Source organism: Pelophylax lessonae, assembly GCF_965119305.1.
Source record: "Pelophylax lessonae genome assembly, chromosome: 5".
NCBI classification, from domain to species: Eukaryota; Metazoa; Chordata; class Amphibia; order Anura; family Ranidae; genus Pelophylax; species Pelophylax lessonae.
The window spans coordinates 431,153,342-431,180,322 of NC_138772.1; the positions used below are offsets into that span (position 1 = coordinate 431,153,342).

The window sequence follows — 26,981 nt, forward strand, 5'->3', positions numbered from 1 at the left end:
AAATATCCTTGTTAATGGTGTGTGGCTCTGGTTGACTTAATGGACAATCTCATTGCAGGCTTCCTAGCTAAGCAAGTGCTGGTAATTCTGATTCTCTTTCATATCCTTTTAAAAAGTAGAAAAAAGTGTATCTAAATCCAACAGTTTTTAGTTTTGCATAGTGTGGTGAGGGGCTAGAACCTCTATACAGTTTTCATTGTTGTCTGTATCCCTGCTGGGGAGAGTCTCTCTCTTTCCATTTGTTCTGGTGACCATTGTCACCAGGACTGGAACTAAGGGAGAATCCAAAATACTGAACAGAAATTCATCTAAAAGGATATCTCCCCCACTTTGCAGCCATTTCCTCTTATTTCCTGTTGTGTCTACAGACCAGCGACTGAAGGGAAATGACAGGGTTTTAACTCTATCACGTTAGGTATCAAATCTAGACAAAAAGTATGGGGTGGATCATATTCCAGGCCTTATTTCTCTATGCAATGTGTAAAAATGAATTTATGTCTCTTAAAATGCTGTTCTCTTGTGTCTTCCATGCCATACAAATCACAATAATAGAGATAGAAAAAATATGATAATACAGAAGCAACCCAACTATTTAATACAAGAAACAAAAAGTAAAAAAATCTTAAAACATAAAAGGACTAAGTTAAGGAAAATATTTGCAAAAGATGTAAATGATTACCGCAACAATGAAACTACTACTCGTGTAAACTGTAAAGTTGTATTTGGTTTCCAAAAAGCAGAAATATTTAGTGACAGCTCTGACAATAATGGAATGAATAGCTATTGCAGAGTTATAGTTTCACATATGATAACAATTATATTAAAATACTTTATTTACATGGAAATTGTGATTCTATTGGTGAATACAAAATGGTACTTCTAGTATATACACTGTGCCTGGAAAAAAAGTATAATGTAATTACAGGCTATCATTCATAGGACAAATTACAACTTTTTGTTTGCTTTTTGTCTGTGGTCATGTAACACTGTTTTTTTTAGTAAAGTTGTGCTAAACTATAATAATGTAGGATAATATAGAAAGCCTATTATGTAAGCACAAAGGTGAAACTATCAGATATTTCTAATAGTTTACAGATGTCACCAAGATGGCATTTATTAACAGTACTATGTAAAATCATGTAATAATAATATTTTCACTACATTAGCATTAAGTGACCTAAATAAAAGGCGCAAAATGTTAATACGAATAAACTCAAATGCATTAAAATAATATAAAAATATTGGTCATTCAATAAGTATAGACAAAAATATAGATGCACATAATAAAATAAAATAAAATAATGATTGCCTTTTTAAAAATACTGAAAAGGACACCCCAGTCAATGTAATAGTCATCATAACACAAAAACACTACGATAAAACTCTCAAATGGGAGCTGACATTTTCTTCTAATTTCAGGGCAGTGACGTCACACTCAGAGAAGATAAATATATTCAGCTTTTCTGTCCTGGAACTATTATGAAGTCAGAGTTCGATAATATTAGGTTCCATGAAACAGTTTTTTAATGCAGGTATTTTGCATTACGAACAAGTGGACAAAAGAAACATTTCTTGCATTCACGATTCCTCAGTTTTAATCTGATCTTTGGTTCTGCCATAATGCATCAATTCAGGCCAGGCAGCCACTGGTTCCCTACAGCACAGCAGATTCATGGCGAGAACAGTACCTAATTGTTATTTTAAGTATTAATATTTGTCTTAATGCTAGCCCATTCTAAGGGCTTGAGCAAGCGAAATGCTGCTTTTTGCAGCATTTTACGTTTGTATGCAATGAGCACTGATCAACAAATGGCAACTTTTATTTTCATACCCTAAGTCAGTGATGGTGAACCTTTTTGAGCCTGAGTGCCCAAACTGCAACACAAAACCAACTTATCTATATCAATGTGCCAGTGGGTTAATACCGTTGGTGGGAAGGTGTTATATCGCCTCCCAGCCACCTGTCACCTGCCTTCTGAAATTAAATCCACCTTAGATTGCTTCTCAGAGGGACATCCAGGAATGCTGCATATGCAAATACACCCAAATCCAGCTGCTCACCTCTGCACCCCAAAGCCCCCCTCATTGCTTACTTCTACATGACCTCCTCTGCTCACCCCCACAAAGTTGCTGACCTCTGCACACTACCTCTTTGCCCTGCTTTGCACCCCACCCTACTGCTCACCTTTTCACTCCAAATGGTTAACCCCCCCTCTTCCATCTGCTCACTGCTGAACCAGGATTACAGAAACCTGAATTCTGTACCTGATGGAACTTCCAGCATGGCATTGGCAAGCATGACTTATAATCCTGCTTCCGTTTGTTTGCATCCACTTCTCGGGCACCATTCAGGAGATGATGGTGGGTGGGAACTAGGGGAGGGGTGGGGCTTGCATATGGGCAGTCGCGTGATTTACATATGAATGCCACGCTATTTATATATAAATATTGTTGTTTACATGGGAATGTCATACTTTTTACACATCAATGCTTTGCTTTTTGTTATGAATCAGCTGTACACACTGTAGCAGCACTGGGCAGAAATAGTGACGCTCAGGAAAGGGAGGAAATCACGGGACGCTGCACTGTGTATCTCCTTCCAGCAGCTGAAAACTGGCGGGGGAGAGAGGGGGGGAAGAAGCCGGCCTTCAGGCGCTTGAAGGAGAGACACAGTGCAGCGTCCTGTAATTTTCCTCCTGTCCCTCTACACGATCCCCCTGTGTACCCCCCTGTCGGTGGCCCTGAGCGGAGTATCTGATAAGTGTGGAGGCTGCCGAGACCATAAACAGACAGTGGCAGGCTGCAGGTGACACCAGCACATTAGAATCCCTCTGTGGATCAAACTGAATTTTCCAAAATTTTACATTTGAGAGGAGATGATCACTAGGTTGACTCCTCTTAAATAGCCATTAAACAGCCATAGATGGATCAAAATGTTTCCAGTCTCTTCTGAACTGGCCACATTTAAATCCATAAATGGCCAGTCTTTATATCTCTTGGTGAGTTTTGTGTATCCTGAGTTCCTGGGTCTATATACTTTTTGTGGCCATTAACCACTTCCCGGAAAACAATGTATCTGTACGTCACTTTGATGAAGTGTTTGTACCGGGTTGAAGCCTGCAGCTGTACCTAGCTTTTTTAGAACGGATGGTCGGCTTTCAGGTTTTAACAAACGATGCGGATAAGTAGCCGCTTGGCCGTTATCACAAGGAGCAGGAGGAGACGCCCCCCCCCCCGTTTTGCCACCTTCCGCCACTCTGTATTGGTCTCCACACATCTGCCGGCTAAGCGAGTCCTGAACAAAGCCGGAATCGCCTTCGATCGCGTCTCCAATTTAGTAACCCGGAAGCGACGTCACAAAGTCACTTCCGGTTTACTCGGCTGCCAACGGCGCCGATTTTGAAAAATGCAAAGTATTTAAAAATGCAGATCTTGGCGTTTTGAATACTCTGAAGTGCAGTGGAGGGGTTTGGGGTCTTTTAGACCCCAGATCCCGCCATAAAGAGTACCTGTCACTGCATATTACTGTCCTAGGGGTGTTTACAATCCTTGTGGCATTCCTTGTGACAGCAAAAAAGTGAGCAGATTTTTATTTTTTTTTAAAAGGGACAGTGTATAAAAAACAAAATAAATAAAATAAATAAGACAAAAAATTAACCAAAGTGCCCCTGTCCCCACGTGCTTGCGCACCAAAGACAATGCATACGTAGGTCACGCCCACAAATGTAAACAGTGTTCAAATCACACGGGAGGTATCACCGCGATCGTCAGAGTGAGAGCAATAATTCTAGCAAAAGACCTCCTCTGTAATTCTAAACTGGTAACTGGTAAACAGTACCGTAATTTGTAGCCATTCCGCGAGTGTGCGCAATTTTAAACCGTGACATGTTTGGTATTTATTTACTCGGCGTAATATCATCTTTCACAATATACAAAAAAATTGGGCTAACTTTACTGTTTAGTTGTTTTTTTTAACTCAGTGAAGTGTATTTTTTCCCCATAAAAATTGCATTTGAAAGACTGCTGTGCAAATACCGTGTGACATAGAATATTGCAACGACCTATTGCAATGACTGCCTTTTTTTAGTCTTTGCAAATATATATATATATATATATATATATATATATATATATATATATATATAATGTTTGAGGGTTCTAAGTAATTTTCTAGCAAAAAAGAGGTTCCCATTCTCCCTGTTTATTTAGGCCTCCAGAAGATTTACCCCCCTTCATGGACATTTTTTGCAATACGGCACTGTGCTACTTTAACTGACAGTTATGTGGTCATGCGACGCTGTACTCAAATAAAACATATGTCCCTTTTCCCACAAATAGAGCTTTCATTTGGTAGTATTTGATCACCTTGCGCTATATACAAAAAAAATAACAACACTATTTTTTACTTCCTGCTGTAAAACATATTCAATAAAAAAAGTGAAAAAAATCTAATTTCTTCATAAATTTAGGCCAATAGGTTTTCTGCTACATATTTTTCGTAAATAAAAAAAGAAAAAATCCCAATCCCAAGTGCATATTGATTGGTTTGCCCAAAAGTTATAGTGTCTACAAACTATGGGATATTTTTATTTATTTATTTTTTACTAGTAATGCCAGCGATCAGCAACTTATAGTAGGACTGCAATATTGCGGCAGACATTCGGACACTAACTGACACTTTTTGGGGACCAGTGACACTAATACATTGATCAGTGCTAAAAAAATATGCACTGTCACTGTACTTATGACACTGTCTCTCTGCAGGATGACTGGTGGGTGTCAGCGGACATCGAAACTGCTATAGGTGGATCTTAAGTGGTTAAGGGAGAGCTATAACACACACAATTGAACCTAAACACAACACTTCCATCTGAATAGAAAACAAGTCAGGGGTTATGGCAGAGAGATCTCACTGTTCAAAAACCATCAAGAAATTAGGTGCTGACTAGGCCTAGAAGGCCTCACATACTGTATAACTAAGATATGACTTTTAAGCATACTAACGCTTTAACCACTTTACCACCGGAGGATTTTGCTGTCTTACGTCCAGGCCACTTTTTGCGATTCGGCGCTGTGCGAATTTAACTGACAATTGCGCGGTCGTGCGATGCCATACCCAAACGAAATTTACGTCCTTTTTTTCCCACAAATAGAGCTTTCTTTTGGTGGTATTTGATCACCTGTGCGATTTTTACTTTTTGCGCTATAAACAAAAAAAAAGCGTTTATTTTGAAAAAATAACAATATTTTTTTATATGAAATTCCTCCCAAAAAATATGCAAAAATCAAAATTTTTTTAAATTTTTGGCCAATTTGTTTTCTGCTACCTATGTTTGGTAAAAAAAGAATCAAAATAAGCATATTTTGATTGGTTTGCGCAAAAGTTATTGCGTTTACTAACTAAGGGAAAGATTTCTGTCATTTTTGGTGTTTTTTTTTTTAACGAGTAATGGCGGGGATCTGCGATTTTTTTGCGGAACTGCGACATTGCGGCGGACAGATCGGACCCTTGACTGACATTTTTGACACTTTTGGGGGTACCAGTGACATTATTACAGTAATCAGTGCTATATATATGCACTGTTACTGTAAAAATGACACTGGCAGGGAAGGGGTTAATTTTATTGGAGAGGGAGGGGTTAATGTATGCCTGGTGCTTACTAACGTGTGGGGGGGGAGGTCACTGAGTGAGCCAGGGACAGATCGGATGTTCAGCTATGCTGAACACTCCGATCTGTCACTCCCTGTCACTTAGGAGATCCGCCCGCTCTGTTTACACAGGCGGGCGGATCTCCAAACTAGATTCCCCGACGATCGCCGCCGCTCCTCCCCTGGCCCGACTCCCGCTGTGAATGAAAACAGCGGGGGCGCGCCTCCGGCGGCGTGCGAGCGCCGCCTACAAGGGGAGGAATCCAGCGACGTAGGTCTACGTCGCTGGACGATAACGAGCCACTGTGCCGCAGTAGCAGCACAGTGGCTGGTGGTAAAGTGGTTAAGGTGAATTTAGACACTTTCTGGCTTTAGCATACTGGCTTTTTAAAATAAAAAACAAACCAAACAAAACAAAAGCCTACATGATACACACAAGTGTTCCTTGCTATTTTGGGTTTGTTATCCAACTATACTCTATTTTAAATATTTGTAAACTAAGTGGGATCAGACTCTTGTTGCCCTGCAGGAGAAAATCAATCAATATAATTTCTCTGCTTCTGCCTTTATATGGACTTTTAATAAATCTTTAGGCCGTATTCCCATTAGTGCGGCCACAGTTTCCAGCCTGGAGTCCAGTGCAGTTCTGTTCACCGGTTCAGGTGCGATTTTTCCCTCAATTTGCACTGGACCAGACCCAAAAATGCACAGGACCTTTTTGGAAACAGCACCATGGCTGCCCCGGACATGTGTGAACCGGCTTCATTGAGAGTCAGTCACACTCACATGTCATGCAAATTGGATGCCGTGAAAACTGCATCCAATTTGCACATATGTCAACCCGGGTTCAGAGTCTCTCTCCTTGAGCTGCTTCTCTGTTGAAGCTGCTGTCACTTGCACCCTCAAGGGTACAGTTAGTGTACACCCCTGCAGCCATTACTAAAAAAATAGTATTCCCTGGCCTGTATACAGTATAGATATCATTCATGACAACCAGCAAATTCTGAAAATGTTGTGAGAGCTATTATCTTCATGACCATTGCTTACATGTAGTAAATACTGTGAAAGTATGTTTTATTGTTGTTCCACCAAGGTTTACTCATCAATGCAACAGTATATGCTGCATTTAGTATGTCAGACCCATTGCGACATTATGTTTTAGCTGTGAAAAAAGGAGTTCCAATCAACCCTATGGCAACCAAAATTCTTTGACTCTCGGAATGCATACAAGATCAAAGCCACCACATCACAGATTAAATTGAGAAAAGAACTTCCAAAAAAAAAAATTACGTTTGTGAGAAGGAAGGTTTTTTTTTTTTTTTATTGCAGAAATAATAGGCTCATTTATTAAAGGAGCTGAGAATTAATATTAATTTCAATTATTCAGTCAGGCATACGCAAACTCCTGTTTATGTATTTTATTTGTACATGATTGCGTATGGATTTGCTTTTCACACAATTGGATAATAGAAATGAAAATGCGCACAATTTATTCTCTTCTGTAATAAAGGCTTTCTACTATCCTGTTTGCAGGATTCTTTCACATGTACACTGAGCTGTCCATGCATCTGCCAGGTGCCGGAATGAATGAACTCCCATGTGTATGCATCTGGCCAACTAAGATGTGCAAAGATTCTGAAACTAAAGGAGGTGGGACAAAGATATTGGCGTCTATAAGGAAGCTTGAGGATGTTGCAGTATTTGAGAACTTACAGTGGTTGTAAAGCTTCAAGGTTTTTCACCTAAATGTATTCTATGCGTTAAGGTGAAAAACCTTCTGTGCTGCAGCTCCCCCCAGACTCGCCCTCTTTCTTACCTGAGCGTGATCTGATCCACGGATGTGCACAAGCACAGCAGCTCCAGCTGCTGCCTCTCTCCTCATTAAACAAATTTATAACAGCAGGAGCCATTGGCTCCCACCGCTGTCAATCAAGGCCAGTGACACAGGGACTGAATCCCGCTGTCTGTGTCAATGGACGCACTAGCGCGCCCCCAGGGAAAACGGCTTTCTGTGGGAGCACCTGATTAAGTGGAGGGGCCTAGAGCACCGTGGGGCACCCCAAAAGAGAAGGATTGGGGTTGCTAAAAGTATGGTGAAAATGATGATATAAAAGTGAATAATATAAGTCCAAGAAATATTCAATAAATATTATATGTGAATAAATTAAGTGCTGAACAGTCAATTGACCAATTATCAGCCTAGCTTATATATCGAGGGCCGATATGCAATGTTCCCTTTAATTTTTTACTGTGCTGAGCAAATAAAAAAATTTCTGAGTGCAGTGCTTTTTATCGCCGCGGATCGGTCAACGTTTGATAATTTTTCTCTGGCCCGCTGGAGGGGGGGGGGGGGAGACGTCAATGCAGAGTGACCAGCGTGCCCCCAATCAATGCAGAGTGCCCACAGAATTGCCCCCAATCAATGCAGAGTGCCCACAGCATTGCCCCCAATCAATGCAGAGTGCCCACAGCATTGTCCCCAATTAATGCAGAGTGCCCACAGCATTGCCCCCAATCAATGCAGAGTGCCCACAGCATTGCCCCCAATAAATGCAGAGTGCCCACAGCACTGCCCCCAATCAATGCAGAGTGCCCACAGCATTGCCCCTAATCAATGCAGAGTGCCCACAGCAGAATTCTCTTCAGTCCCGACTCCCCGCATCTCCTCCCGTCCTCCTCCTGTCCGTGCACTTACCTCACAGTCACGGCAGCTTCTCTTCAGTTCAGTCCCCGGCTTCCCGCGTCTCCTCCTCAGTCCTCCTGGCACCTCCTCCTCGGCCAATGACATGGGGTTGGCCTTTCGGCCAATCAGGAAGCGGGAGGACCCGCTCCCTGATTGGCCAGGAGGAGGATCCGTGTGACAATAGCGAATTTTCATTCGCTATTGTCACACAATGGGCGTGCTCTCGGGACGCACATTCTGCTCCCCGGCTGCAACGTCTGCGGCTGCGCGATACGCATCTGTGCTTGCGCGGGACCGTCAATGACACTGCGCGTCTGCCTAAAAGGGAACATTGCCGATATGCACTTTCCCCGATATATCCGAATTGGCCACCAAGGTGGCTGATATTGCCAATATTTCGGAAAGTGCTTGTACCGGAGTACCGGAGCGATGCCTGCAGCTAGAGGTATCACCCCGGTACTGGCGTCCATAGCCGACGGTTGGCTGTCTTGTAATGACAACCGATTCAGCTGAGAAGCCACTCGGCTGTCATTACAAGGAGCGGGAAGGGACGTCCTCCCTCCCGCCACCTTCCGTGGCTCGCCCAAGTCAATCAGCCTGCATGGCCGCCGAAGATCAGCACTGATTGATTGGGTCTCCATGCAAAAACCCGGAAGTGATGTCATGACATCACTATTGGGTACTGGCGCCAGATTTAAAAAAATGATAGCATTTAAAACAGCCAGACTTGGCATTTTGAATGCTTTTAGGTGCAGAGGAGGGGTTTGGGGTCTTTTAGACCCCCAGATCCCTCCACAAGAGTACCTGTCAAGTAAAAAAAAAAAAAACTTTTTTAAATGAATGAAAATATCGGATGATATCGATACGCGATGACCAAAATATCGGTATCGGCAATGAAAAAACTATATCGGTCGATCACTAGTTTACAACCCCTTTAAGTTCAATTTTAAAGAAAAACGATACAGCAGGAACATGTAAACCAAAAAATGTATTTTTGCTATAATGAACCAAAACAGGTAAGCACATAGAGAATTCTTACTCTGCCCTGACTTCAACTGCTGTATTCTTATTCTAATTAAGTGATTCAAAGGTGACCAACATTTTCAGTACAGGTGTACTCCAAACATCTAGGAACTAGTTGTACCTGAGAATTAAGAGTGCTAGCTTCCCAGTTTTTGCAGGACCTGCCCCCCCCCCCCCCATGTACAAATATATTAGAGATAATCATTAGTAACTGTATAATTAACTACCAAATAAAATCCACACAGAAATAAATCTCCTAACTTGAATCCTCCGACCTAAAGAGGAGTGTACATAGCATAAAAATGGAACATTTCTTTCAATTGAAATTCAGAATGTTTTATCTGAGGACACAGCATTGCCTCGGGATGTGTGCAAGCTTCAACTTAGTTTTGCATTTACATAGCTCTGAATTTTCTTTGGCACAAAAATCTTGGTAAATACATGCCTAACTTTGCATTGTTGTGGGAGACATATGTTTGCTCAAGCATATGCATTTAGTTTTTTGCTGTGAGGGCCTCGAATCTTGTTACTTTGTACCCTGCAGTCTTTCAATTACTTTCTCAGGTTCTTACCATCATATTTTTCTCTCCTATGTTTAATCATAAGCACACACTTCTGTCCTTTACTGAGTTAGCATTCCTTTGTGACATATGGCAGAGACATAAGTTATTTACCATAGTAGCATGGGAAGAATGCTATAATTGCAGTGAAAATTAGTGCAATTGTGCATAAAATACTGCAGGGAGGGAAAGCTCATGGAAAATGTCACACTGTTTGCATAGCAGAGAATTAATTAAAAATCTGATATTTTATCACATCATTATAGAAAAACAACAATGATATGACAAATGTTATGTGCTAATGCATAATTAAAAAAATAAAATGATAGCTGCTTAGCTTGTGAAAAAATACATAACATTTTGTTCCCAGAACTACAAATAATAAATACCCTAAAATCAGACCTCATTTTTAACCACTTTCCTACCACCCGCCGCCTTTTTACTGTGGCAGGGTGGCTCTCCTGCGCAAACCGACGTAGACCTATGTTGGCCACGTGCAGGAAAGCTAGGGGGCGAGCGTGCGCCGCCGGCGGTGCACTCCCACCCCCATTCGACAGCAGGGAAACCTATGCACGGGTTAGGCGGCTCCAATTGCCGCCTGACAACCGCAATCACTCCCCGCTGAGAGAGAAGGACGGTCGGCTGTTGTAAACACAGCCAACCCGTACTTCTCCCTGAAATGATCACAGAGCTCATGTGATCCTTCTATATAGGATCACATGTCTCTATGGTCATTTCAAAAGCCACGCCCCCCCACAGTTAGAATCACTCCCCTAGGCTCACATTTAACCAATTGATCACCCATAGGGTTAACCCCTTCCTTGTCAGTGTCATTATTACACCAACAGTGCATATTTGTAGCACTGATTACTGTAGTAAAATCACTGGTGATACGATTCTATGTCAGTTGAAAAGGAGGGTCGCACACCATTGGTATCATCCATAAGAAACTTTTTTGAAAACTGCTCAGACAGAATACCATTGCAGAACTGGTTTCTTGATGATGATATCAGTGGTGTGCAACCCTCCTTTTCAAACTTGCATCACCTGCTACAGAAGTGTGAGTGGGGACCATGCCGGTCACAGCCCAAGTCTTCAGTTATTAATAAAACTAGTAATAATTGAATACAGAGGCAATTATTTAATATGATATAAAGTAAATAATTTATATAGTCTTACAAATACAAATGGCCCTTTGAGGGCAACCATAATGCTGATGTGGCCTGAGTTTGATATCCCTGATAAATGTATTTGGGAAAATTACAGGATGATCATTTGTACAAAAGGAGCCACTATTATTTATGACTAGGGCAACAAGTGTATTCAATACTATTTAGAAGCAGCCCCAAACTTCATAACGCAATAAAAAGGATTCCTTTCAATGAAAAGCCCAGTTATTGATTTCAAGTACTGACCCCATCATGTTGTGGCATTACTGCACCTTTATACAGTGGGCTCACACGGAATATGTGTTCATGATTCAAAGGCTGCTGAAGGACAATCTAAATCCAGTTGTCATTTTTTTATATACATCTGAGAAATCAAAACAAGAGACTTTTCTTCACTTTTTGCTTCCTCTATATTGTATACTTGAAGATGCAGAGCAACTGTGATTATTTGGCTATATAATCTGTTTCAACCAGTGTTTGACTAGGGAGATATGTTGAATGGGTTCTATCCCTAGAAACTAAGCCAAATTTGCATTGGAGAATTTTCCTAGATTCAGCAGTAAATGGTAATTACAATTTTTAAAGGATGCAAAATCAGTTTAAATGACAACTGCATTTTCACTTAAAAGCATACCTTTGCAATACTAGACCCAGCAGCTACTGAAAACCTGCCAATGTGTTAGCATAACGTAGTAAATAGTGTTGAGCGAACACGGACTGTATTATTCGTGTTCGTACCGAATAATTGGATTTTTTGTACCCGAACACGGACACGGACACTTTACTGTATGTTCGGGTAAAAATCCGTGTTCGGTCGTTTTATTTCCGGGTTTTGCATGCTTTGGCGCTCTTTTCATGGCGGGCTTTCAACAGCCAATCAACAATCGTTTAACTGGTGTGCCTTAAGCCATCCCAGCCATGCCTGCAAATGTCTCAGTAGCTGTGATTGGCCGTCTGAAGCATGTGACCAAGTCTTTATAAGTTCGAGGCAGCCGCAGCGGCGTCATTATGCTGCTTAGATTCAGGGACAGAGCACACATCAACGTGCTGGCTGCTGATTAGGGAAAGATAGGCAGGAAAAAACCATTTGTGTCCGGATAGAATTGAGGGACAGGTCGGAGTGTTTAGGCAGGGCGAGTTGTAGGCATTTTAGGGATAGAGTCTGCTGAATTATAGGGTCAGTGTCTTCTACAAACTACAATCGATATTGCTGTGTGGGGGGTGGGGTCTGCACTCAATCCTGATCTACGATCTCTTCTCAATCCTGTTAGGGACAGAGTCTGCTGAATTTTAGGGAAACTGTGTTCTACAAACTACAATCGATATTGCTGTGTGGTGTGGGATTGGAGATAGGCAGGTGTCAGTGATCCACATCCATTTTTCTGTGTGTGAGCTGCAGTGAACACAATCTTTTTGGGCTGCAGTGAACACAATCTTTTTGGGCTGCAGTGAACACAATCTTTTTGGGCTGCAGTGAACACAATCTTTTTGGGCTGCAGTGAACACAATCTTTTTGGGCTGCAGTGAACACAATCTTTTTGGGGTGCAGTGAACAAAATCTTTTTGGGGTGCAGTGAACACAATCCTTTTTGGTGTGCAGTGAACACAATCTTTGTGGGGTGCAGTGAACAAAATCCTTTGTGGGGTGCAGTGAACACAATCTTTTTGGGGTGCAGTGAACAAAATCCTTTTTGGGGTGCAGTGAACAACATCCTTTTTGGGGTGCAGTGAACACAATCTTTTTGGGGTGCAGTGAACAAAATCCTTTGTGGGGTGAAGTGAACACAATCTTTTTGGGGTGCAGTGAACACAATCTTTTTGGGGTGGAGTGAACAACATCCTTTTTGGGGTGCAGTGAACAAAATCCTTTTTGGGGTGCAGTGAACAAAATCATTTTTGGGGTGCAGTGAACACAATCTTTTTGGGGTGCAGTGAACACAATCTTTGTGGGGTGCAGTGAACACAATCTTTTTGGGGTGGAGTGAACAACATCCTTTTTGGGGTGCAGTGAACAACATCCTTTTTGGGGTGCAGTGAACACAATCTTTTTGGGGTGCAGTGAACACAATCTTTGTGGGGTACAGTGAACAGAATCTTTGTGGGGTGCAGTGAACACAATCTTTGGGGGGTACAGTGAACACAATCTTTGTGAGGTGCAGTGAACACAATCTTTGTGGGGTGCAGTGAACACAATCATTGTGGGGTGCAGTGAACTCAATCTTTGTGGGGTACAGTGAACACAATCTCATACTTCTGAAGGTTTGAGGGTGCTGCCTGTTCCATACTCCCCCTACTCCTCATCTAGCCTTTTAGGGGTACAAACAATAGTAATTGGGGCCTAGTGTGGTTGTGTACGTGTGATATACATACACTTTTTTGGGATCATATTTTCTATTCCGCTATTTAATCAAAAACCTTTGGGGATCAGTTAAATTGGGGGATAGTCTGTGTTGGTACGTGTGAGAGAGATCCACCTTTCCAAGTTGTTGGGGTTCATCTCATACTTCTGAAGGTTTGAGGGTGCTGCCTGTTCCATACTCCCCCTACTCCTAGCCTTTTAGGGGTACAAACAATAGTAATTGGGGCCTAGTGTGGTTGTGTACGTGTGATATACATACACTTTTTTGGGATCATATTTTCTATTCCGCTATTTAATCAAAAACCTTTGGGGATCAGTTAAATTGGGGGATAGTCTGTGTTGGTACGTGTGAGAGAGATCCACCTTTCCAAGTTGTTGGGGTTCATCTCATACTTCTGAAGGTTTGAGGGTGCTGCCTGTTCCATACTCCCCCCTACTCCTAGCCTTTTAGGGGTACAAACAATAGTAATTGGGGCCTAGTGTGGTTGTGTACGTGTGATATACATACACTTTTTTGGGATCATATTTTCTATTCCGCTATTTAATCAAAAACCTTTGGGGATCAGTTAAATTGGGGGATAGTCTGTGTTGGTACGTGTGAGAGAGATCCACCTTTCCAAGTTGTTGGGGTTCATCTCATACTTCTGAAGGTTTGAGGGTGCTGCCTGTTCCATACTCCCCCCTACTCCTAGCCTTTTAGGGGTACAAACAATAGTAATTGGGGCCTAGTGTGGTTGTGTACGTGTGATATACATACACTTTTTTGGGATCATATTTTCTATTCCGCTATTTAATCAAAAACCTTTGGGGATCAGTTAAATTGGGGGATAGTCTGTGTTGGTACGTGTGAGAGAGATCCACCTTTCCAAGTTGTTGGGGTTCATCTCATACTTCTGAAGGTTTGAGGGTGCTGCCTGTTCCATACTCCCCCTACTCCTAGCCTTTTAGGGGTACAAACAATAGTAATTGGGGCCTAGTGTGGTTGTGTACGTGTGATATACATACACTTTTTTGGGATCATATTTTCTATTCCGCTATTTAATCAAAAACCTTTGGGGATCAGTTAAATTGGGGGATAGTCTGTGTTGGTACGTGTGAGAGAGATCCACCTTTCCAAGTTGTTGGGGTTCATCTCATACTTCTGAAGGTTTGAGGGTGCTGCCTGTTCCATACTCCCCCTACTCCTAGCCTTTTAGGGGTACAAACAATAGTAATTGGGGCCTAGTGTGGTTGTGTACGTGTGATATACATACACTTTTTTGGGATCATATTTTCTATTCCGCTATTTAATCAAAAACCTTTGGGGATCAGTTAAATTGGGGGATAGTCTGTGTTGGTACGTGTGAGAGAGATCCACCTTTCCAAGTTGTTGGGGTTCATCTCATACTTCTGAAGGTTTGAGGGTGCTGCCTGTTCCATACTCCCCCTACTCCTAGCCTTTTAGGGGTACAAACAATAGTAATTGGGGCCTAGTGTGGTTGTGTACGTGTGATATACATACACTTTTTTTGGATCATATTTTCTATTCCGCTATTTAATCAAAAACCTTTGGGGATCAGTTAAATTGGGGGATAGTCTGTGTTGGTACGTGTGAGAGAGATCCACCTTTCCAAGTTGTTGGGGTTCATCTCATACTTCTGAAGGTTTGAGGGTGCTGCCTGTTCCATACTCCCCCTACTCCTAGCCTTTTAGGGGTACAAACAATAGTAATTGGGGCCTAGTGTGGTTGTGTACGTGTGATATACATACACTTTTTTGGGATCATATTTTCTATTCCGCTATTTAATCAAAAACCTTTGGGGATCAGTTAAATTGGGGGATAGTCTGTGTTGGTACGTGTGAGAGAGATCCACCTTTCCAAGTTGTTGGGGTTCATCTCATACTTCTGAAGGTTTGAGGGTGCTGCCTGTTCCATACTCCCCCTACTCCTAGCCTTTTAGGGGTACAAACAATAGTAATTGGGGCCTAGTGTGGTTGTGTACGTGTGATATACATACACTTTTTTGGGATCATATTTTCTATTCCGCTATTTAATCAAAAACCTTTGGGGATCAGTTAAATTGGGGGATAGTCTGTGTTGGTACGTGTGAGAGAGATCCACCTTTCCAAGTTGTTGGGGTTCATCTCATACTTCTGAAGGTTTGAGGGTGCTGCCTGTTCCATACCCCCCCTACTCCTCATCTAGCCTTTTAGGGGTACAAACAATAGTAATTGGGGCCTAGTGTGGTTGTGTACGTGCGAGATACATACACTTTTTTTGATCATATTTCCTATTCCGCTATTCAATAAAAACCTTTGAGGATCAATTGAATTGCGGGATAGTCTGTGTCGGTACGTGTGAGAGAGATCCACCTTTCCAAGTTGTTGGGGTTCATCTCATACTTCTGAAGGTTTGAGGGTGCTGCCTGTTCCATACTCCCCCTACTCCTCATCTAGCCTTTTAGGGGTACAAACAATAGTAATTGGGGCCCAGTGTGGTTGTGTACGTGTGATATACATACACTTTTTTTGGATCATATTTTCTATTCCGCTATTTAATTTAACTGGGCCTCCATGCGAGACCTGTGTGCCTTGTTGCGCTGTTTTGAGTACTCCACCAACATGGCCAGTGGCAATGACGCCGTTCTCAGCTTAACTATCCCACTTCTATGCCTCCTTGAAAAAACAATTCGGGCGATGATGGAAGAGGATGTGGCACAGGATGAGGAGGAGGAGGAGGATGAAGAGGTAACATTTCCAAGGCTTTCAGGGCAGTCATTCGCAAGGGGCTCCGAGGGTGGGTTCCTGCACACGCAAACGCCAGGGACGCAATTGTCCAGCAGGGGCACAGTTCTGGAGGATGAGGAGGATGAGGAGGAGGAGGAGCTGGAGGAGGAGATGGAACCATGTTCACAGCAGGGTGGCACCCAGGCCAGCTCATGGCCATCACTGGTGCGTGGCTGGGGGGATACAGAGGACACGGACGATACACCTCCCACAGAGGACAGCCTTTCGTTGCCTCTGGGCAGCCTGGCACACATGAGCGATTACATGCTGCAGTGTCTCCACAACGACCGCCGAGTTGCCCACATTCTAACTTGTGCTGATTACTGGGTGGCCACGCTGCTGGATCCCCGTTACAAGGACAACGTACCGTCCTTAATTCACTCACTGGAGCGCGATCGCAAGATGCGCGAGTACAAGCGCACGCTGGTAGACGCCATGCTGCTGGCATTCCCATCTGACAGCGGGGCCACAGTGGAAGCACAAGGCAGAGGAGGAGGAGGAGGAGGTCGCCAACGCAACCAGGGCACCGCCAGCACCTCAGAAGGCAGGGTTAGCATGGCCGAAATGTGGAAAAGCTTTGTCAGCACGCCACAACAAACAGCAGCACCAGCAGCTCAGATGGAACGTCTTAGCAGGAGGCAGCATTTTACCAACATGGTGGAGCAGTATGTGTGCACACGCCTACATGTAGTGAATGACGGGTCTGCCCCCTTCAACTTCTGGGTCTCCAAATTGGGCACATGGCTTGAGCTTGCCCTTTACGCCTTGGAGGTGCTGGCGTGCCCTGCAGCCAGTGTATTATCTGAACGGGTATTTAGCACGGCTGGGGGCGTTATAACAGACAAGCGCAGCCGCCTGTCCAGAGACAATGTGGACAAGCTCACGTTCATTAAAATGAACCAGGCATGGATCCCACGGGACTTTTCCGTACCTTATGCAGAATAGCAATGGATACCGACCTTACCCACCCATTGTTCCATTTTTGCTCTTTCTCACTCTTTTGGGGTGTACCCTCATTTAAAATTTTTGAAAAGAAGCAGTGTTGGCTACCTCGTCCTCCTCCTCAGGGCCAGATTAATGTAGGGGCTATTGGAGCTGCAGCTCCAGGCCCCTACCTTTTATATAGGCCCCGGGTTGGCCATATTCACTGTTACCGCTCTTCTGTCACTTGTAAACACAGAAGTCTGGCTTCTATGCTCGCTTCCCCAGGCAGCACCCTCAGAACCTCCCCACACAGCGTGAAGGCCGGACAAGGAGGGACAGTTGGCGATGCATGGATGTGTTTATGGGCTTCAGAGACAGCATCCCATGTTGAATTAGGCATGCATGGCTGCACCCTTCCTCCTCTGGGTGCATGGCAAGGCACGGCCCTTAAGGCCCTTCAAAATCCTCAGCACCAAGCCCATGATGCTGTTAATCCGGCCCTGGTCCTCCTCCACCGCCGCTTCCACCTACACCGCCCATAGGTGTGCGCAGCCTATTGCATTAAGGTGTGCACCCCAAAGTTGAAATACACATGCATGTGTTTGCCAGCAGGGAGAGTAATGTATCGGGGCCATGTACCTGTAGGCAAGGAGAAATAGAGCAGAGCAGGTCCCAGGGAGATCTTTCCCATCTCCTCACTGGCAATGCTATGTGCCCTAGGTGATTAGGGTGTGCCCAGGCACACCCAGCACACCCTGTGCGCACGCCTATGTCACCGCCACATCCACCACCACCTCAACCTCCCTCCTACTCCATATGGGCCTCGTCCTTCAGAGATGAAGAAGAACATTGTTTTATTTTTCTGTTTTTTTTTTGTTGTTTTAAGTTATTTCCCTATCCACATTTGTTTGCAGAGCACTTGCCATGCTCTTAATTACGTTTTGCTGCCATTTGCAGCACTCTAGCCCTTTCCTTTGGTGTTTTAGAGCCATTTTAGTGCCTTAAAGTTCGGGTCCCCATTGACTTCAATGGGGTTCGGTGTCCGGGAAAAGTTCGGTAAAAGTCCGGGACACGGACCCGGACTTTTTTTTAAAGTTCGGCCGAACCCGTCGAACACGGACATCTAGGTGTTCGCTCAACCCTAGTAGTAAACTCAAATTTTTTTTTCACCTTAATGTATCATCTGCCTTAAGGTAGAAAATGCTCCACTACCTGTCCTATCTCCCACCATCCTAAAACACCTACCTGGCTCCATGTCACTTCTCCAACACTGGCTTCTGCTTCAGCTTCATTTCCCTTGTTTCCTGCTATCAGAGGAGAAACTGACAGGAGTGGACCCATAGGATTCTGCTGCGGTCAGTCAAACTCCTGTGAGGAGGGAGCAGGGGCATAGCTTACTGCCACTGTATGTGTCCATGGACACACACAGCTTGGCACAGGAACCAGCGGGAGTACATTTGCATGTACAAGCACAGGGGCCTCCTTAGCATCTAGTTTGCTACAGGAGGCAGATGAAGGAATGGAGGAGCCTACAACATGTTGCCTGATGAGGAATTTATGTGTAAATCTCCATTAGTAATTGTAAATAGATAGATGTAAATATAAATGTACAAATTTTTTATTTCAAACTCATATTTGCTATTTGATGGTAGATTTGTAAGTTGTGTAACCCAGATGGACCGGCAGTAGTATTAATCCAATTTAACAAGTCCGTTTGAAATGCCAGCCTGCTATCTACACTTAAACACATAAAAGGGTAAGTCTAGGCCGGGAGGTGGCCTGTTATTTACACATACTGATATGCAAAATAGTATCACATTGTAATTAAGTTCCTGTGAGCCAGACATCCTGGGGCCAAGGCAATAGGGTGAATAGACCATGTCATGTCCGCCCTTAAATTCAGCCTCCATATCAAAGAACTCTCATTAAGATATGCAATGAAGATGGACCATCTGTTGAGGGTTGGACAATGTGCCCCGGTTATGACCTTGCATATCTTAAATTTCAATTTCAGAGAAAATCCACATGTATAATTAAATTCTCCCTCCAACAGAGAGGAGGGGTTAGCAAGGGGCTAAATTATGCTAAGCTAGGCGAGGAGGAAGTGGTCCAATCCTGAACGAGATACGCCCAGAGGGAGGAACAGGGCAGGATAGCCGAACCAATCAGAATAGCTCTATACAAGTCTATGGGATAGAGGGGTATATTATTCCAAGGTGAGCAGAAAGGAAGTAGGAGCCATGGACCTGAGAAGGGGACCCCATATCATCTTAAACCACTGGTAAATATCAGGGCACCTCCTGGTACTTAAATGTATACATGTTTGTTGTCTGTCTTGTGGTGCATATCATAATAATTTGAATCCTATGTGCTATATGTGTTCAGTTAAAATTTGAATATTTTCCTTTTTGTGTATGTACTAGAGATAAAATTGTTGTGAATTAATTTAGCCTTCAAGGTTACTTATCAATAAAGTAATATTGCTGTTTTGAAACTTTTACTCATGGTCAAAGAATTCTCATTTAACCCGAATATTGTCTGAGGTAAATTACATCTCATATCTTCGGGGTAACAAACACCAGTGCAGACTGTGATAAGAAGGGAAAAGTGTTATTCCTGTGCAATATAAAGTGTTACCTATGTTTTTATTTTAAAAATTGAGATTTTGGTCACTTTAACCACTTCAGCCTCTTTTTGTGATAAGACACTGTGTTATTTTAACTAACAATTGCATGGTCGTGCGACGATGTACCCAAATAACATTGATGTACTTTATTTCCCACAAATAGAGCTTTCTTTTGGTGGTCTTTGATCACCTCTGCAGTTTTTATTTTTTGCGCAAAAAGAAAAAGATCGACAATTTTGAAAAATAAAATATATATTTTTTACTTTATGCTATAAAATACATCCAATAAAAAAAATAAAAAAAATCGAATTTCTTTATCAGTTTAGGCCAATTTGTATTCTGCTACATATTTCGTGGTAAGAAAAATCCCAAAAAGCGTATATTGAGTGGTTTGTGCAAAAGTCATAGCGTTTACAAACTATGGGATAGTTTTATGGACTTTTTATTTTTTTATTGTTTTTATTAGTAATGGCAGTGATCAGCAATTTTCAGAGGGACTGTGACATTGTGATGGAGGAATCTGACACTAAGTGGCACTTTTTGGGGACCAGTGACACCAATACAGTGATCAGTGCTAAATAATATGCACTGTTACTGTATAAATGACACTGGCAGGGAAGGGGTTAACATCAGGGGCGATCAAGGGGTTAAGTGTGCTCCTAGGAGAGAAGAGCACAGGAACACACAATCTCCCTCTTCCTGTATGTCAGAACAGCAGCCTGCATTGTGTACATAGACCGTTCTGTCATTCTCCTGAACGATCATGGGTGGCCGGCGGCCATCGCGGCCGCCGAACCAGCTGATTGGCTCCTGCTGCGCGCTCACCCCCCTAGAGCCCTTTAACAAAATCATGTATAGGTCATCAAAATCATGTGTAGCGCCACCCTGCCACAGTAAATGTATGTGAGGTGGTCCTTAACTGGTTAATGTAGGAGAGAACCCGATCCAGCAAAACTTTCTGCAGGTCTTCCATCCCAAAACAGCACCCTCTAGTGGTGCTTAGGAACAGCATGCACATGTTATGCTGCTGGAAAACAGGCTATATCTTCAATAAAGGTAACCCATAATACTGGAATGTTTTCATAGGTTGCAGGGACAAGTGCAAATGTATAATATCTAATGAAGGTAACCCTGCAAAAACTAAGCTAGCCAAGAAAAGATAGAATATAAATTATGGCCAATATTCACTTTAAAGTAACGATCTCAAACAAAAATTCTGCATACCTTTGTTGTATCATCCACTTCATCTTCATGGACTGAACTAGATGGGGAAGGTGTGGCAGATTTACTCCCTGGTGGGGAAGGAGAATTATGTGCGACACTGTTTCCTCCAATATTTAAACCAAGCTGAGCACTGAGTTGTGATTGATTGATAGTAGTCAACTGACCAGGAGGCATCATAGCTGTTTGTCGTATGTCTTGAGTCTGAACTCTTGGCCTCATAGCTGCCATTTGTGAGTGAGAATACTGACTTCTGTCTGAATTCTGCAAATCCTGCATCTGTTCAAAAAAATTTATTTAGATGTAAAAAACATGTTTAAGCATAGACATTTATGGTTTATACACTGCATATATGATTTCATAGTATAAAACATACAGTCATACAAACACAAGAAAGTTGACAGATTGTGGGAGGCAAATTTCAGGTAGAGGTCTTCCAGATGCATTATTATTTCAGCCGTTTTTCTTTCTCTAGTGTTTATAAGCTGAGATCACCTGTTGATTGTAATGGAAAAATATCCAAATGGATCATGTGATACTAAAATGTTAATCTATGTGTGGCTACTTTGAATTTTTGGGATGACTTCTTTCTTGCCAAAGTTCAGAACAGAAATGTCACTGGTTAAGTTTTCAATTCATGCAAAACTGTTATTGTAGTAACTATCCAAGGCTGTCTTACTATAAAAGTTCTCAAATCTTTTTTCCTGTTGGCAGTTTTAGATCAGTGTAGATAAAACCAAGAATAGCAAAAGAAGAAATTTGCAGTTGTTAAACTATTCAAATTCATCTAACAATGGTAATAATAGGTGAATGTTGAAGACACAATAGTAATTTTTGAATGGTGCATGATTCAACAACCACATAGAAAATGTAATGTTTTTCAAATTATTTCCAAGAATGTTTTACCACTAAACCTATTTCACAAAATACTGCCATATATGGTTCAGTTTTCTGTTCATCCAGCAAGCTGAATGAAAAAAAACTGCTCCAATTCCCCCATCTACATATTTGATGTGGGTGCAGAAATCCTCTCCACTGTGTCATTGTAATTTTATCACGGCCGGGGTAATTTTCTACCATCAGAGTACACAGATTGATTATGAAAATACAGACAGGATGGTTGAACAAAATTCGATTGGTAAATCAATTTCCGTTCCACCACAGTTGCCACACTTGGATTGCAATTCAGCTGGTCCCTGATAAACTGGGCAAATTTTGATCCATGTATGGCTAGCTTAAAGCACTAGGAGCCAAATAATGGCATGTTTAGTAAATTTGAATAAACCTTTTTGAACTTAAGAGTATTGTTTTGAGAGGTAAATTAAAGTGATTCTGTCACAGAATTCAAAATAAAAAAGATCCTTGCAAGAGAAGAGACATATTGCTTACTTGTGCTGCTTGTTACTCAAATCTTTTCTCTTTTGCTGTCCAAAGTCACCAGCTACATTTTTATATCTGCAATTTACCCTGCTGGCCCCTATGACAATACTGTGTCCAGTAGTGATACACAGTATCTAACAAAAGTGAGTACACCCCTCACATTTTTGTAAATATTTTATTATATCTTTTCATGTGACAACACTGAAAAAAGACACTTTGCTACAATGTAAAGTAGTGAGTGTACAGCTTGTATAACAGTGTACATTTGCTGTCCCCCTCAAACTAACTTCACACACAGCCATAAATGTCTAAATTTGTGGATGTTAGAGACCCTATGCTCCTTCACCTTCTGTTTAAGGATGCTCCACAGATGCTCAATAGGGTTTAGGTCTGGAGACATGGTTGGCCAGTCCATCACCTTTACCCTCAGCTTCTTTTGCAAGGCAGTGGTCTTCTTGGAGGTGTGTTTGGGGTCATTATCATGTTGGAATACTGCCCCGCGGCCCATTCCACGAAGGGAGGGGATCATGCTCTGCTTCAGTATATCACAGTACATGTTGGCATTCATGGTTCCCTCAATAAACTGTAGCTTGCCAGTGCCGGACCATGACACTCCCACCACCATGCTTGACTGTAGGCAAGACACACTTTGTTTTTGTATTCGGCACCTGGTTGCCGCCACACACGCTTTACATCATCTGAACCAAATACCTTTATCTCGGTCTCATCAGACCACAGGACATGGTTCCAGTAATCAATGTTCTTAGCCTGCTTGTCTTCAGCAAACTGTTTGTGGGATTTCTTGCGCGTCATCTTTAGAAGACAACCATGCAGACCAATTTGATGCAGTGTGTGGCGTATGGTCTGAGCACTGACAGGCTGACAAATTACCCCTTCAAACTTTGCAGCAATGCTGGCAGCACTCAAACATCTATTTCCCAAAGACAACCTCTGGATATGACGCTAAGCACATGCACTCAACTTCTTTGGTCGACAATGGCAAGGCCTGTTCTGAGTGGAACCTGTCCTGTTTAACCGCAGAATGGTCTTGGCCACCATGCTGCAGCTCAGTTTCAGGGTTCTGGCAATCTTCTTATAGCCTAGGCCATCTTTATGTAGAGCAACAATTCTTTTTTTCAGATCCTCAGGGAGTGCCATGAGGTGCCATGTTGAACTTCCAGTGACCAGTATGAAAGAGTGAGAGTGATAACACCACATTTAACACACCTGCTCCCCATTCACACCTGAGACCTTGTAACACTAACAAGCCACATGACACCGGGGAGGGAAAATGGCTAATTCGGCCCAATTTGGACATGTTCACCTAGGGGTATACTCACTTTCGTTGCCAGCAGTTTAGACATTAATGGCTGCGTGTTGAGTAGTTTTGAGGGGACAGCAAATTTACACTGTTATACAAGCTGTACACTCACTACTTTACATTGTAGCAAAGTGTCATTTCTTAAGTGTTGTCACATGAACAGATATAATAAAATATTTACAAATGTGGGGGTGTACTCATTTTTGTGAGATACTGTATAGGCTGATGGCTGAAACCACAGCACATGATGGGGAAAGCAGGCATCCCAAAAGTGATTTGGTTCTGAATATTCTGCCTTTGCAACAATCTGACAACTTGATGTTTGGGTGGCAGCATAGGCATATTACATCTCGTATTTTGTAGTGAACTTTTTTTTATTACTTCAGCAAATTTACTTTAAATTCCACAGAAAATAATAATATATTATTACAAGTTAAAGGAACATACAGAAAAAATGGATACTATGGTTCATTTGGTTATGAAAACTAGGTACATGAGAATAATATTTTCTAAGATCTAAGATTTTTTATCATGTAGTAAATGTTTATTTGTAAAACAAAAATTCTATTAAAAATACTAACTAACTAAAAAAAAAAAAACCCAACAGTTTAAATGCATATAAGCTAAGAAAATTAAACTGATTCAAAATATAATTTCTCTTTTACCAGTTTCCTTGTAGAGCAATTGATTTTTGGCACACACATTTAAAATCTGCATTTTTGACTATAAAATTAATTTAAACCACAATATTAAATCTTTGGAATGTAGAGATCCTATAGCCAAAAAAGATGATAGTTGCAATGTTTTATGTCACACACCATAGTTGTGTAAATATAGATTTGTCAAATGCCACACTTAAATGAATTTTATTGCACACACACAATTTAGTCCCCAATTTAATTGCACAAAATAAAACATGAGGTAGTGTTTTTTTTTTGTTTATACATGCCAAACATATACTTGTTACATAATGGGTTTATGTGAAATCTCCATTAACAGCTGTACATAATATTGTAATTAGAAATATATAATTTCAGAATATAATATATTCAGAAGGAAATATATTTAAAGTATTGAGTGTTGTGTTGGTGCTACTGTAATTAGTTCCACTTCAAATGTCGGCCTTTTGTTTTCCCTGATCATATCTCAGATGGGTAGTAAACAGCAGCTTTCTTTGACTCATCCAATCAGGTTGCGCCTAATATACATTTTCTAGGTACAGTGACCAATTAGGGAGAATTATATTAGCCACAGTACAGAAAAGAGGGGGGGGGGGCTATAATTTTGTCACCAAGCTATGATCCTTTTTTGTGTGGGGACACAGGGCAGTCACCATGGGCAGACCTAAAGTTACCTAACAGGTAACTTAATGCTATATTTGCATCTTACAATGTATTGTAAATATAGTTGTTGGGGGTAAGTTGCAAATATCATATCAGCCAGGGGACTTACACTGTACATTGTGTTGTAAATACTGTCTGTTGTGTATTTGTATACATTATGTAACCCAATCAATAAATGTGTATTGCGGATGTAACTACCTCTTTTGTGTAAGAACTCTAGAGTCTAGATGTGTATATGTAAAACTACTAAAATGATCGAGGTGTATGCACATATACACATAAACGAATCAACAATTCTCAATGGGTACTCCAATATATCTGGGTAGGAGTTGCTCCCTTCCCTCCTCATGCATTACTAATGGCCTAGTACCATGTCTCACTGGCCAATAAGAAAGTTTCAGAGGTGGGCAAGCTTTATCACTACAAGAAATTTCCTGAGATTTGCTGTATTAGAACAGTCCAGCATTTTGGTAGAGCAGAGGCACTGAAGGGTGCTGCATGTATTTGCAGGAACCTCTAGTAGGAGAGGCATGCATATAAAAACATTAAGAATTATAACTCAGCATAAAACACAGATATGGCCATTACCTAATGCATAATACTGTAAATGGGACAATCTCCTCATGCAAATGATTGCTCCTGGATGTTTGAATGCTTCTTACTTAGGCTCAGAGGCCAAACTTCTGATCAATTGGTGAGCTCATACATGCTACGCCAAAAGAAATAAACTTCCATGTTTTTTGGATATGGCCTACTAATCCTGACTCCCTTACCTTACTGTTGTTTATACAGGTCGGCCATCATAATGATGAGCAAAATTCCAGTCATGAGAGGCGGGTTAAAGCAATCAACTACAGAAACTGAAGTTATTTGCATACCGAAACATATCAGAGGTCTTCTTGAGATGAATCAATAAATTTGTTGATGATGATGATTGGGTTTCAAATTGGCTAATTTGCTCCTTCAACAGAGATCGCGTGACCGAATATCTAGGATTTTTGTTACGTGAGCAGCACTGGGGCAAGTTTTTGCAAAAATCTTAGTCTTTAATTGCTTTTCATTTGCCAATTGTCTGTGAAGGCAACTTTCACTTTACACTTTAAGGCAGATAGCAAAAGATGGCACCCTATACACATGCTTGCAGATGGTGTGATTTATCAAAGTGTGAGGAAAGTGCATTGTACTATTGGAACTAATCAGATCCTGTATTCAGTTAAAGATAGAGATTGAAATAAAATATCTGATTGACTGGACAATGACATATTCTTTGTAGCAGGATTCATTAACCAACTTAACATTTACAATTAATCTAATTATTAACACTCTCAATTCAGTGCAAATAAAGAAATGATCCCATTATTTTAACTTCCTGAGGCTTTTTAGTAGTTCCTGGGAACCCTGTTGCAAGTAAAACATTAACTGCAAATACACATTCTAGCTATCTGACTAGGTGTAGACTATGAATGATGTAAATGCTCCATGGTTGTCATTTATTTATGAAACAGAAAGAAGAAAAAACAGCATTTACCGTCATCTACTGGGTAACTGCTTTTATTTTTTTACCCTGTACTAAAGGATGATGATGTCTACAAGATGGTTTATTTGTGAGTGCAATTATGCTATCTTTCTTTGCATTTCTTTTTTTTTTTTTAGTCTTTATATTAAATAAAAAGCACATGTTCTAGAACCCACAGAAAACTGTATATTTAGCTACATAAAATGCTATAATAAATGTGTAAATTATGTTTATATACTGTTCAAATGCACACAGACACATAATGTGCATACAGTGTGTATGGCTATATATATATATATATATATATATATATATATATATATACACACACACATACATTGCTGAAAGGAAATCCCTTGACAGTAGCAGCGCTGTTTTCAGATATAAGGAGGATCTGCTTTATGGCAGATTACTAAATCCTGTTATGATCTCGATGAAATC

The 26,981-nt window shown here is 41.5% G+C and overlaps 1 protein-coding gene across 4 annotated transcripts in view; it reads right to left on the minus strand.

Annotated features, from left to right (window-relative positions):
- TOX (thymocyte selection associated high mobility group box) overlaps positions 1-26,981 on the minus strand; it is a 349,777-nt gene that overhangs the window by 40,951 nt on the left and 281,845 nt on the right. For all 4 annotated transcript variants that reach the window (XM_082257764.1, XM_082257763.1, XM_082257762.1 and 1 more), the window contains one exon: positions 20,984-21,259. In XM_082257764.1, the coding sequence (XP_082113890.1) occupies positions 20,984-21,259 (276 nt within the window). The remainder of the gene's footprint in view (positions 1-20,983; positions 21,260-26,981) is intronic.